Source organism: Octodon degus, unplaced genomic scaffold (genome assembly GCF_000260255.1).
Source record: "Octodon degus isolate 3935 unplaced genomic scaffold, OctDeg1.0 scaffold00098, whole genome shotgun sequence".
Classification (NCBI taxonomy): domain Eukaryota; kingdom Metazoa; phylum Chordata; class Mammalia; order Rodentia; family Octodontidae; genus Octodon; species Octodon degus.
The window spans coordinates 3,884,903-3,898,790 of record NW_004524674.1 but is presented as its reverse complement, the minus strand read 5'-3'; the positions used below and the strand labels follow the sequence as shown (position 1 = coordinate 3,898,790).

The following is a 13,888-nucleotide window of genomic DNA, read 5'->3' as shown; positions in this document are numbered from 1 at the left end:
TACTATTGGTTCATTAATACAGATGCAGTATTCCCTCAAGACTCCTGTGTTGAGAGCTTGGTTCCAGTGCAGTTCTGAGGTTGGGCCTCCAGAGGTGACTGGATCCTGAGTGCAGACCTGATCAATGGATTCACCCATTGACGAGTTCATGGCTGAATGGGTAGGAGGTGGGGCCTAGCTGGACAGTGGGTGACAGTGAACTCTTGGATTGTACCCTTGAAGGGCCTCTCATCTGTCACCCTCTTTGCTGTCCCTACTTTCTGGCCGCCATGAGGGGAGCAGTTTTTCTGCACTGTGCTCTTCTGTCTCTGCAGTGGAGCCAGTGTACCATGGACTGCCACCTCTGAAATGTAAACCTCCTTTATGTTGGGTCTGTGACGAAAAGCTGACTGACACAAGTACTGACATGCCTCCCCAGCCCTTATCATTTTCTTATGAAGATAAATCTCAGGGTTGGGGAGATAGCTCAGTAGAATAAGCACTTGCCTGGTGAACACAAGGTCCTGAGTTCAGACCCCAGTTCTGAAAAAAAAAAAAAAAAAAAGATAAATCTCACTAAGTTCTCTAGGCTGGTCTCAAGCTTTTCTTTTTTTCTTTCTTTCTTTCTTGACTGCAATTGAACTCACAATCAGCTACATCCCAACTTTTTTTTTAATTTATTTTTATTATTTTAACACAGAAAGAGTGCTGGTGCCACCATGACCAGTTTCAATAATTTTTTTGGTACTGGAGATCAATCTCAGAACCTTGTGCTTGCCAGGCAGGTGCTTATGCTACTGAACTATCTCCCTGGCCCCATGACCAGCTTCAGATTCCATTGATGAGATTATTGGACAAACATGTGGCCTACTGTTAAGCCAACACTCTGCCACTGAGCCAAAGGCTGAGTCCCCATCCTTTCAGGTCTACAGTGGGAAGGTCCACTATTTGGGACATGACAGTTGGCTCTAGTAGTTCAACATCCATTCTGGCAACCTAGCAGCTATGCCACTCATTGGCACCCCCCTCCCCGCAACTTCCCCCAGACCCAGAGTCTCTATCTTGGCCTCCCAGGCCTTGTGCTGCTTCCTCCTGCACTGTTTCCTGAAAGCAGCTCGCTACATAGTTCTTCTGCTGCAGCTTCTGCTCATGTATTGTTTAATTCGTTGTGGCTTGTGGTCACTTCCTTCTTCATGTATCTTTCAGTTTTGGACTATCTTATTCTCTAATGACTCAAGCTGTCTCACAAACAGATTACCCAAGTCCTACTTCCTTCTTTACAAAATACTTGTCATAAACTGGACATAGTGACCAATGCCTATAACCCCAGCATTCAGGAGGCTGAGATAGGAGGATTGCCATGAGTTCAAGGCTAGCCTGGACTCCACATTGAATTCAAGGCCAGCATGGAGTACGTAGTGAGATTCTGTCTCCAAAAACCAAAATAAAACAAAACAAAAAAAACTTGTCACCCCGTCCTGCATACAACCAGCCTATGTGGGATCTCACCACTCTCTACACAGAGGAGACGACTGAGACTAAGAGACATGAAAGAACTTGGCTAAGTCTTCAAACAGGTAAGGAACTCAGGAGGGGATATGGAGAGCAGTGTATAGACAAGGAGAAAGAAGACGCTGACCCCAGGCAGCTTCCTCTGTGTGACAAGCTCTCCCACAACCTCCATCACCACATCCTCCACTCCGCCTCCTGACATGTGGTCCTTCCACCTCCTCCAGGCCTCTCTCCCTTATCATTCTGATCCTGCCAGCTCCTGCCACACCTCTTCTCTGACCTTTGCTCTGTTCCACCTGTTTCCTCTGGGCCCAGAAACCTGCAGCTCACTTTCACTCACTGACTGCCTGTCCTGACGTCTTGCCATGTGCACAGGAAAGTGTGCCCGCTGCGTGGGGCTCTCACTCATCCTGCTCTCCCTGGTCTGCATTGTGGTTAATTCTCTCCTGCTGGTGCCTGATGGGAAGACCACCTGGACCAACAGCCATCTCAGCTTGCAAGCCTGGCTCATGGCTGGCTTCATCGGTGGCGGCCTGATGGTGAGAAAGCTGGAATACGGGCCAGGGAGCCGGGTACCACTCTGCAGTATGCAGAACAAGACATGGAGGGAGAGAGGGAAAGGATCGAGTCTGAGAGGGGATAGGAAGGGCTTTCTGGGATCTAGAAGGCTGCCCCACCTGCTCATACATTCTAAGCATGTGCAGACAGTTCAAGGGGGGTCTCAGCACCCTGAACTGAAGTTTTGAGGGGAAGAGGAAGGCAAGGAACTTCAAGTCTCTAAAAAGCTTCCTTTCTGGGGCGGGTGGGTATGTCTTACCTGCCCCTTTCCACCTCCACTCTTTAGCAGATGCTGGGAATACTTACCTACCAGGGTAGAAGAAGGAGCAGCTGGTTGTGTGCAAGGTTATGAGATAGGGTAATAATAGGCATGGGGGGAATGAAAATGCCCAGAGCCAGGGGGTGACACCATAGATCAGCTGCTCTACCTGTCAGGTCAGTGTTTTCCTTCCCTTCCTCCATGTCCAGTCACTGTCAGCCCACACTCGTCGGTACCCACAGTGCCGAGTGCTAGGGGTAAGACGCTCAGCACCTCTGTCAGTACGGCAGAGAAGGAGCCCTCAAGTCTTCTGGCAGGAGAAATGGGGGCAAAGGAATCACACCTCCTAGGCTTACTGAGCCATATTTTCCAACTCTCTCCTCATTTAAAACTTTAGGATGGTTAACCTAGTGCAACATCTTCATGGAGTAAAAATGAAAGATCTAGCTGGGCTGGTGGTTCTTGCCTGAAATCCAAGCACTCTGGGAGGCCAAGATAGGAAGATCACAAGTTACAGCTCAGCTTGGCAACTTTGGGACTTAATGAGGCTGTCTCAAAATTGAAAGGGTGTAGGTAGGCAGGTAGCTCAGAATGAAGCCCTGAGTTCTATTCCCAGTACAAAAAAAAAAAAAAAAATCTACCCAGTAAGTTCCTGAATTCTCAGCACAACTGACTGATTAAATCTTCTGGAAGTTTCACCTTTGTCCCTTTTGCTCGGCACACCTCTATTAGCTAAATGGGGAAAGCTCTCTCTTTTAACCAACAACTCCTCTTACCCTCTGGCATCTCTTCTCCTACTCCCCATCTGCTGCAGAGATTCACAGTTGTTGAATTCTACTCCATCTCTAACCCTGCCCCTCCACTGTTTCAGAAATGTCACCCTTCTCCCAGGTACACTCACCCACTCCCTTTCCAGCCTAAACTACCCCCTACTCCTCCACCTAAAATAACCACAGTGCTTCAGGAAACTCCACACCTGCTCTCTCAACATCCTCATGCACGGCTGCCTTACTCCCCCCTTTCACTCACTGTCACTCAGGAGGTGCCACATTAGACCACAGGGTCACGGACAAAGTCCCTGCCCCCCACTTGCCCTGAAGCTGAGTTCCCATTGATGAAGCAAAAGGTACTAAGGAAAAAGGACCAGAACCCTCCTGACAACAGGGACTATCTGATACCTGATATGTAGGCTTCTATGTGCCTTGTGCCTACACCAGTGTGACTACCTAACAGGTACCTGGTTAAACCACTGGATGAATTAAGGAGATAAAGTAATCAAGACAACTTCAAGTTGAAGTAGGTAAAATTTTGAAATAAAGAGCTCCTAGGAAAAGGTAGGGGCAGCCTTGGGTGTTTGTGCGCGCACATATGTGGTATGGTGTGTGGTGTGCTGTGTGTGTGTGTGTGTGTGTGTGTGTGTGTGTGTGTGTACTGAAGACTGAACCCAGGACTTGGTGTATAGTAAGCACATGCACTACTATTGAGCTATACCTCTAGCCAGGGCCACATTTAATAGCATTTCCGGATTGTCTAAGCTCATATACAAAATGATAAAAGAAGGCAGGAAGGCACAAACAGGCACTCCACAGATCTGAGGATCAGAAGGGCAGCCAGTGTACCTGAGGTTTAATGAGATGAGATCCGAGGTGGGCAGAAGCCAGATAGTTGTCACCCTTGAAAGTCACAACGAGTAATCTGAAGTAGAGAATGATTGAAAAACATTTCCATCTCTTCTGACACTTCAGAATTTTTGTTTTAGTGTTTCATTAATATTATTATATATAGCTATAGTTTTCAAAATTTCTTATATATTCCACTGTGAAAATATACCTCAATTTAGCAAGGCATGGTGGCACACACCTGTAATCTCAGCACCTGGGAGGCTGAGGCAGGAGGTTCACTGTGAATACAAGACCAGCTTGAACCTTATAGTGAAACCCTGTGGCAAACAAGAAACACACACACACACACACACACACACGCGTGCGCGCGCACACACACACACACACACCTCAATTTATTTAAACATTCTGAAGTCTATGGACATTTGGATAGTACTCAATTTGGGTTTATTCCTTTTGTTTTTGTTTTTATTTTGGTGGAACTGGGGATTAAACTCAGGCCCTTGTGCTTGCCAGGCAAGCACTTATTCTGCTGAGCCATCTTCCTGGCCCCTGACTTTATTGCTATTATGAACATTCCTGGGTGTCTTTAGGTGAACATGCATGTGTATTCCTTACTTGGTTTTTTTTTTCTTTCTTATTTTATTAGGGTTTTTTGAGACAGGATTTCACTATGCAGTTCAGGATGGCCTTGAACTCACTTTGTAGCCGAGGGCAGCCTCAAACTCATAGTGATCTTCCTGCCTCAGTCTCCCAAGTGCTGAGATTACAGGCATGTGCCACTATGCCCAGCATAAAATATAATTTATTATAAGTGTATTTTTGAGCTTGTGAAGACTCAAGCCCTTGTGCAAAGCAGTCAAGCACTCCACCACTTAACTACATCCCTCCGCTCAAAAATAAATTTTAAAAAGTAAAAGTAAAAAGAAAATTAAAAAATAATTAGTAAGCCAGCCAACTACTTGGAAGACTGAAGCAGGAGAAGCCAACCTGTCCAACACAGGCTTTACCTTAACATTTTAAAAAATCCTGGTTTGTTCCATTGGGCAAGAATTGCACAGGCAAGAGGAGTTGAGGGGCAGTAGCAGAGGCAACCTGAGCTGAATTCAGCTTTCTAGGCTGTGGCTGGGCAGGAGCCACTGCGTCACCCCTCCAAAAGTTTCCACCCGAAGGCAACGCACCACCTCCTTTTGCGTGCTGTGCAGCTTCCTCCAGACCTTTCGGGGCAGGAAGGCAAGCCCTGTCCCCAGAGGCAGCTGCTGCAGACCCTATGACCCAAAGGAGGAAATAGCTGTCTGAGTTCAGCCTTTGTACTGGTGGCCACCATCTCCTTGAAAATCCAGACGAGCAATATAACCAAGAATGATACCAAATCCATCAATTTTTGAGTCTTTATTGGACATCTAAACACAGCTGTGGTGAAGACATCAGCAGTGAAGGCCATCTTTTCCACATACGGCCTTATGACTGACTGCTGCACACAGAGGCTACGCTTTGTTTAGTACTCCGGGCGCAGTGACCCCAGATATCAAAAATAAAGGTGACCACATTAGTGCCAGTGGTGGTAGCAGCGGCAGTAGATCCCCCAGGACACGTCCTCTGAAGCAGGCACACCCAGGAAGAAGCCCAGACACCAGGTGAAAGTGAGGAGGAGGAGGGGCTGCTGATGCATCTGGAGAAAGCACAGTGGGGACACTGATGCGGAGGATGGGACCTTACAGTAAGCAGCTTGACAGGTGTCTTTTGGAGAAAACGGGAGAAGATTTAGAAAATAAGACAAGAGATAATAGTTGGGATCATGTGGTGGACCATGACCATGACATTGGCAAAGCACCACCAAAGTTGCAAGACACAAGCTTGCCTAATAGCCCACAATGTCCCTGAGGGATGTTTTTCTCAAGACTGAGGTAGCTTGACTGCTTTAGGCAATGAGGCCTCATCCTGCCCTCCCACATAGGATCAATTTCCAGCTTTAGCCACTCCTAAGAGACCACCAGCAGGAAGACATCACTGTCCAAGGCATGAAGCCAGGCACCTACCCCCTGGATTCAACTTGTAGCAGGTACAGAGGAAAATTAGCAGCATGTGCCCCCCACCACCGCCATGCATCCCAGGCACAGCACCACATCTACAGGTGATTATCAGCTACCCTTTCTCTATACACCCTCCCTATCTGCACTGTCCAGGCCAGAGGGCAGAGTACAGGTTTCCCCAGACTCTGCCTCCCCTCCCCAGGACATTCCTAGGCTTGGAGTTTTTCTATAGGTTTGGAGATGGGGTGTCCTGTACTTGGAAGGCTGAGGTGGTAGGTTTGCCTTGAATTTGAGACCAGTTTGTACTAGTAAGTCCAAGGCCACCTGAATCACATAGCCAGGCCTTGTTTAAAAAGAACTAAAGGAAAGAAAAAGAAAAAGGTAATTTTGGGGATCTCGGAGCCTCCCAGTGAATGGCCTCAGCAAAGTGACTAAGAAAGGAGTCAGCTCTGGCTCTGGATTTTTCATAAGATGGAAGAAAAGATGTATCTAGTGGAATGTCAGTTCAACTTGGAGGTGTTTCTCAGAGGTTGGATGATATAGTAGAACTAAAACCCTTAAACGTTTCCCTGGAGAAGCACAAAATGTTGCCTTATATGTTGTAGCAGACTGGGCATGGCAGCACACATTTGTAGTCTCAGCACTCAGAAGTCTGAGGCAGAAGGATCACCCCAAGTTCGAAGCCAGCCTGGGCTACAAAGTGAGCTCAAGTCTAACCTGTAATACATGGTGAGACCCTGTCTCAAAAAGAAAAAAAAAAGGCTGGAGGCAGAGTGGAGTGTTGAAGGCTTTGCTAGGGTTAAATCTTGATGGGCTACTCTGTAAAGAGACCTACATCTCTTGAGCAAAGAAAAAAAACAGTTGAAGACTAAGTTTGATACAGTAGGGGTCTCTGGGATGGAGTGTGGAGCAGCATGGGACTATGAGAATCTGGTACGGAAGCTGACAATACCTTCCTTATGGAAGTTGGTCAGGGACTAAATGTGGGGAAGGAGCTGAATGTGGTGGAGCACACCTGTAATCTCAACACTTGGGAAGCTGAGGTAGGAGGAATGCCACAAATCTGAGGCCAGCTTAGGCTACACAGTGAGACCCTATTTCAAAAACAAAAACAAAACAAGAAAATCAAAGGGTCATGAATTTAGGGAGTATTATGAGGTCAGTATGAGGCAGCCTCAATCTGAGCTAAAACCAATATATATGAGTGAATATATTAAGCAGTAGTTAGATTTTGATTTCTAGGTATCTGGAGGCAACTGTGGGCAGGGAGAATGGCTGATTCTTGGGAGGGAGTAGAACTTGTAAGAAAGACCACTAAGAGAGAAAAAAAAAATCAAGGACTAGATTCTGGGAAATCCTACAGTGCATCTACAAACTACTTGTCCACAATCTGTCATAAACCCAGTTTACCAGATCTTTTGAAAGCACTGCCCTTCTCCCTCCTAAAGACATTCATGTGGTGGTGAATTTACTCTGAGCTAGTCTGGACACCAGGCATATTGCTATCTCTTCAAATCTGGAGAACAGCCCTGGGAGGTAAGTAGGTCTTACAAATTCATTTTACAGAGGACCAAACTGAGACCCAGAAAAACCAGTCAATGCATGGAGTGGGAAGTAGTGTATGATTGGCTTTCAGCCCAAGCCTCCTGATCCCCATTCAGCTGGCTATCTACTATATGTGAAGATTGGTGGGAAATACATAGTACTGGACCCTAACCTCCAGGAAGCTGCAATGTAGACAGAGATAAGGAAGGCACATAAATAAGAGTAAATTAAGATAGTTCCAGTAGTGCTCTGGAAGAGGTAAAGATGAGGTCTTCCTATGGTCCAAAGGGCTGTGGGATTATAATTATAGGCAGCTTCCTGGAGGAGGTAAGCCATGAAGACTACAAAGAAGGTCTGGAGAATCCAGGGAGACCCACTGTCACACTGACTCTGGTCCCACAGGTACTGTGTCCTGGAATTGCAGCTGTTCGAGCCGGGGGCAAGGGCTGTTGTGGCGCAGGATGCTGTGGAAACCGCTGTAGAGTAAGATGGATAAGTAACAAAATTAAGAAGGGATTCAGGAGCTAGGGATATACATCACAAGTTTCCAAATTCAATCCCCCATACAGCAAGCGAGAGCGAGAGTGAGAGCGAGAGCGATTCAGAGAGATTCAGAACCTGGTCTCTTAAACTGTCTTCACAGAGACACAGCACCCTCCACAGAATTTATAGCTCAGTGAATCCCTTTGATGTCCCAGATTCATCTACCTCATTCCCTCCTGGCACCACAAATTTAGACTTTAATGAGCCAGACCATGAGGACCCATGAGCCGCTGTGGCCCTAGCTCTTAGGGTACGCTTAACTCCAAACCCAGGGTTTGACAAGAATTGTATTTTCCAGGGTATACCTCTGACCTGTATCCCCATCCCCAGGGAAAGTATTTTTAAGCTGCTGGAGGGATGCTCTGGGTTATGGAGGATGGGGAGGTCCCAGGGTGGGGCCTCATTTACCTCATCTTGCACCCGCATTCCAGATGCTACGTTCAGTCTTCTGCTCGGCCTTCGGATTGCTTGGTGCCATCTACTGTCTCTCTGTGTCAGCAGCCGGGCTCCGAATTGGACCCAAATGTTTAATGAATGGAGAGTGGGACTATCACTTCCAAGAAACAGCGTAAGATGTAGCTTATATTTAGTCCCCCATTGGGTGTGTCTCTGCCTTCCTATCTCCTGCCCACATAGGCCAGGAAACCTGGTGTAGAAGCACTGTCTCCCCTTGTACCCAATTAGCACTTTACACACCCTTTTGACTTGTTCAGTGGTGACCTCTTTGTCTCATGTGACCCTGCCCATCCACAGAGGCAGTTACCTGATCAACAGTACTCAGTGGAATTTGTGCCAGGAGCCACCTAACATAGTCCCCTGGAATGTGACGCTGTTCTCCTTGCTGATGGCTGCTTCAGGCCTGGAGATCATACTTTGTGGAATACAGCTGGTGAATGCGACCGTTGGTGTCTTCTGTGGAGATTGCAGGAAAAAGGTGGGACAACATGAGGGGGAGTTGTGCGGGCAGCCTGCTTGCTCCTGGCTGCTTTCTCACTCACTTTCTCTTCCTAGGGCACGGTTGAGTGAGGATCTGCTGGACACTGAGTTAAATCTGCTCATTTCTGGATGCCTGCCGGGCCCTCCTTCTCATTGCCTTTCTGTAATAAACTGCCTTGAGCTCCCTTCCCAGTCTCAGATGGTGTCCTGTGGGGGGATGACCACATACACGAAAGCTGCCAAGATAGTTTAGCAGACTAAAGGGGGGGACAGGGACTGGGATTCAATCCCCAGCACCCCTGGCTGCACCGGCCCCACCCCCAGGCATGCTGAGCCAGCCACTGAGTCCAGCTGTGGTGGTGCACACCTGTAATCCCAGCACTGGGGATGCTGAAAACAAATGGATCACTGAGTCCAAGCTGCGTAGTAAGACCCGATACTAAATACATAAAAAGGTCCCAGGCTGAAAACAGGAGGAATTTGTTTCCCAAATTCCAAATTCTATGAGGCTGAGCTGCCTAGTGAGATGCTGTACTAAATACATAGTATGGGGCCCGGTGTAGTACCACATGCCTGTAATGTAGCACTCAGGAGGCCGAGGCAAAAAGACCAGAAGTTTGAGGTCACTTTCGTCTATATAGTGAGATCATCTCAAAACAAACAAAACACAAAAACACTATGGATTTGAGAGAGCAGAAACTATGAAAAAAGATAGTTTAGCCTCCTAAACTCTGGAAAATGAAGCTTTAAAACCATTACAACATTTTGTCACCTAACCTGGTGGAAGCTTCTAATCTAAGGTGACCACTGGTTCTGAAAGGTCACCTGGGCTCTTAATGGGCCAGATGTCCTCAGAAAGCCAAGTCTTCCTTCACTGGGTCAAAAGAATCGTGTGCTTTCTGGGCTTTTTTTTTCTTCTTTTTTAAAATGTATTTGGTACAGGGTCTCACTATGTAGCTTGGACTGGTTTCAGCCTTCCCAAGGCTTGGGATTACAGGTGTGTGCCACCAGGCCCAGTCTCTGTGGTCATGGTCGGCTCAGCATGCCCAGGGGCAGGGCAGGCAAGGCATGTAGTGCTAGGGATCAGGGATCAAACCCCAGTCCATGTGCTTGCCTAAGCAGGTGCTTAGTCCACTGAGCTATCTCACTGGCCTTTGAACATTTTTCTGAACTAGGGGGATGATAACTTACAACTACCTGCTATGGATGTGAAACTAAATCAGAATCTAGAAGGGGTTTCTTTGTGGTTTTTTTGTTTTTTGTTTTCCTTTTTTTGAGGCCTCAGGATGCCTTCAGGTCATTTCTCGAAGCCATACTAGAAATGCCCTGAAGGCATCCTGAGCCCTCAAAAAAAAAAAAAAAAAAAAACCTTCTAAACCAGCATCTAGGTCTGGGTGGGTGCTGGGTAAGGAGAGAAAAGGGATAGGCAATTCCTTATCCCTAAAAATGAGCGAGATCAAAGTCAGAATGAGTAGTTTTAATAGTGGGAGGCGCAACTACAGCAGGGGATGGGACTGGCATCCCTGTCCCCGCAAGGAAGAGGGCAGCAAGCACTTCAAGTGTGGCAGCAGAATAATCGGAGGTCGTTCAGTGCAGTGTCATCTCGAAGACCTCTAGGCTCCTCGATCTTGGTCTGCAAGCCACACACACCTTTGGAGCATGAGTTGCTCCACTCTCCAAATTCTCCCCAATTCAGCCCAGGCCCCTCCAGCTCCGTGCCATCTGAGCAGCGGAAGCGCAGGTTGTTTGCTGCAGTGTTGTCCCCGGGGATCACAGCTGGTTCTACCCGAAGAGCAAAAGCCACTAGGAAGCTTCTGTTGGGACACCACATTGGCTCACTCCACGAACCCCACCTGCAAAGTAAGGGGGGATGCTCTGGCTCTGGGTGCCCCTTAACAACCCCCAACCAGACCCAGACCCTGAGACTCTCCGGGCTGGGTGCTAAATTGTCTCAGTGGGTTGGGTTTAGCCCCTAGATCTTGTTCAAGGTGCAAAGGAGAATTATCCACCTACTCCCTCAGCTCTCACAGGGAGACTGCCTGCTGGGAGGGGTCAAATAACAGGTGGGGAGGGACACCCTCACCCTAAGGGCTCCTTGGCTCCTACCCCCCACCTTCCAGATTTGGATTCTATGACACTCTGGGCACCCCCACGAGTGCAGTGCAGCCGAATCCCGTTCAGAGCGGTGTCGTCGCCAGGAATGCCTTGAACCGGCTCCACCTAGGTGGCAGAGAGGAGGAGTGAGGGCCAGTCAAGAATTGCCTTTCTCAATCTGCGCCTTCACTTATCTGCCCCATGCTAGACTAGGCCTAAGCCCTCACCTTGAGTGAAAATCCGCTGGCAAAGTATCCTTCAGGACACATCTCAGGCCAGGCCCAGTCGCCCCAAGGGCCCCCATTGGTCACTTCAATGACTGATTCTTGGTCCCTCGGTCCATCTGCTTGTGAATGTCTGCAGTGCGCCACACACAGCAACAGCAGCAGCTTGGCTCCAGTGCCTTGCTCCATCCTCCTGCGTCTCTGATCCAGGAAGTTGATGCAGATTTATACCAGCCCTATCTCCCCCAGGGCTCCGAATAAGGAAGGACTGCTGAGATTAAGTGACATTCAAAACTAATCTACTCCAGTAACTGGGCCAACTGGATCCAACTCCGAGGCAGAGAGGCTCCAGGTGCTAGGGAAGAAAGGCAGTGAAAGCAGGGTGTTGAAATGACCACCTACTGAATGTTTTCCTTGCAGACATATCTTGTTTAACTCTCACAACAATTTTGGGAGATGGCAACTACCCTTTTTTGTAGAGGAAGGAACTAGAGCTCAGAGATAACAAGGGACTTGCCCGAGGTCCTGCCAGGAAGCACAGAAATATTCTAGCGGTGCAAATAGAGACCAGGGCTGGGGATGAAAGGATCTCATGGGAATCTAGGAGTCCAGGGACCTCCAGAATTTGAGAGGGCATAGAGTAAGCACAGGGCAAAAACTCATTAATTGTAGAAAGGGTCTTTTTAGAGAACAGGACCCTAACCCTTCGCAAATCTGGAACATCAGATATACCCAGCGAGACAAGAATAATTCCAAGGGGCTGGTGATATAGCTCAGTGGTATAGCACCTGCCTGGCTAGCGCAAGGTCCTGAGTTCATTTCCTGGTACAAAAAAAGAATAATTCTAAGAAGTTTATGGGTAGGGAACTGAGAACTCCTTAGATGAACCTGTTTCTTCCATTACTTACATCTTTACATCTTTCCCTAGAATGTTTTTCTTTCTGTGACCACCAGGTGGACTCTTAATTTACACTACAAAAAAACAAAACCTGAGGGCCAGCAAAATAGCTCAGCAGATTAAAGCGCCTGCAAGCAGGTGCAGAGGCCAGGGGTTCTATCCCCAGGCCTGCCGTGCTAGCCTGCCCACCCCACCTCCCCCCAAAATGGCAATTAATTGTTTTTTGTTTTTTTTTTTTTTTTTTGGTACCAGAGATAAAACTGACGACCTTGGGCTTGCCAGGCAGGAACTTAGGCAGCTGAGCTATTTCCCTGGCCCCCAAGATGGCAATTGAGACTGGGCGTGGTGGTGCATGCTTATAATCCCAGCTTTTGGGAGGCTGTAAACAGGCAGATCACTTCGATCTAATAGTGAGACCCTGAACACCCTGTAGACCCTTCCCATATATATATATATATATATATATATATATATATATAACCTGCTTGTATTTGTTAGGACACCAAATCTAAATTTGCCTGTTCCTGGGATGACTTCCTTTGTTCACTCAATTTGCTAAGTAAATAACTATAATTATTGAGCAATAAGGATTTGGGCCCAAGCAGTATTCTAAATGCTGTAAGCAAACAAGGAAAACAAAGCAACTTCCTTCAAAAAGCTCAAATTCCAGTGGGGATGACAGATGGAAAATCCTCCCCCAGTGGATCTTGAGCTCTGTGAGGGCACTTTTGAATCCTGGAGGCTCAGTACAGGGCCTGGCATTCAAAAGTAGGAGGAAGATTGAGAAGATTCATGTTAGCTTTGCTTCAATCCTCTGAGTAGTGGCACTGCACCCCTCAACATCACACCCAGCACTTGCCACTTTCTGAAGCAGTTCTGGAAGGCCGGTGAATGCTGCAAGTGCCATCCGAAGGAAAGGCACACTTGTAAAAACATTACTGTATGTCATCATGTACCTTATTCAACAAATCTGGCACTATGTGACTTCTGGCTCTTGCCTAAAGTCAAAATGACCATGAAAGGTAAACATTTTTGAAGGGAATGAGCCAAGTATGTGGCACATGCCTATATCCCAGCACTCCGGAGGCTGAGGCAAGAGAATCAATTTGAGTTCAAAGTCAGCTACACAGTGAGGCCAAGGCCAGCCTAACCTACTGAGTGCCCTGTTGTGAAAAACAAAGACAGGGCCAGACACGGTGGCACATGCCAGTAATCCCAGCACTCAGGAGGCTGAGGCAAGAAGATCATTGTGAGTTTGAGACCAACCTGGACTACAAAGTGAGCTCAAGGCCAGTCTGGGTTGCTTATCAAGACCCTATGAAAAAAAGACAGAAAAAGAAAAGAAAACAAAGACAAAAACAAAAAAGGGGAAATACCAAGTAATCAATATCAAAACTAAAAAGATGTATTTGTAGGGGGCCGGCCAGATAGCTCAGTAGACTAAAGCACCTGTTTAGGCAGGCTCAAGTACTGGGGTTCAATTCCCGTGTGCCATACAGTCTGAGACTGGACATGGTGGCACACGCCAGTAATCCCAGTGCTTGAGAGGCTGAAAACAGGAGGATCACTATGAGTCCAATTTGTGTAGTGAGATCCTGTAGACCTTGCACTAAATACATTTTTTAAAAATGTATTTGTAGGGGCCCGGGGAGATGGCTCAGTAGAATGAGCACTTGTGTGGAAAG

General features: G+C 47.4%; 2 protein-coding genes across 3 annotated transcripts; one reads left to right on the top strand and one right to left on the bottom strand.

The window, feature by feature from the left end:
- The first annotated feature begins 1,411 nt into the window (after positions 1–1,411).
- Positions 1,412–9,219, top strand: Tm4sf5 (transmembrane 4 L six family member 5). 2 transcript variants are annotated; one of them, XM_023723437.1, is made up of 6 exons: positions 1,412–1,556; positions 1,807–2,030; positions 7,911–7,991; positions 8,483–8,619; positions 8,805–8,985; positions 9,063–9,219. In XM_023723437.1, the coding sequence occupies exons 2-6, from the start codon at positions 1,857–1,859 to the stop codon at positions 9,075–9,077; spliced, it is 588 nt and encodes a 195-aa protein (XP_023579205.1). In that variant the 5' UTR covers positions 1,412–1,556; positions 1,807–1,856; the 3' UTR covers positions 9,078–9,219. The 2 variants fall into 2 exon arrangements, with proteins under 2 accessions (XP_023579205.1, XP_012371716.1); XM_012516262.2 differs by lacking the exon at positions 1,412–1,556 and having other exon boundaries at positions 1,766–2,030.
- Positions 9,220–10,483: 1,264 nt separating this feature from the next.
- On the bottom strand, positions 10,484–11,927 carry Vmo1 (vitelline membrane outer layer 1 homolog). The gene is made up of 3 exons (XM_004638351.2): positions 11,309–11,927; positions 11,101–11,207; positions 10,484–10,840 (listed from the first exon to the last, which is right to left on the bottom strand). Exons 1-3 carry the CDS (start codon positions 11,492–11,494, stop codon positions 10,543–10,545), a joined length of 591 nt encoding a protein of 196 aa, XP_004638408.1. The 5' UTR covers positions 11,495–11,927; the 3' UTR covers positions 10,484–10,542.
- Positions 11,928–13,888: the final 1,961 nt, after the last annotated feature.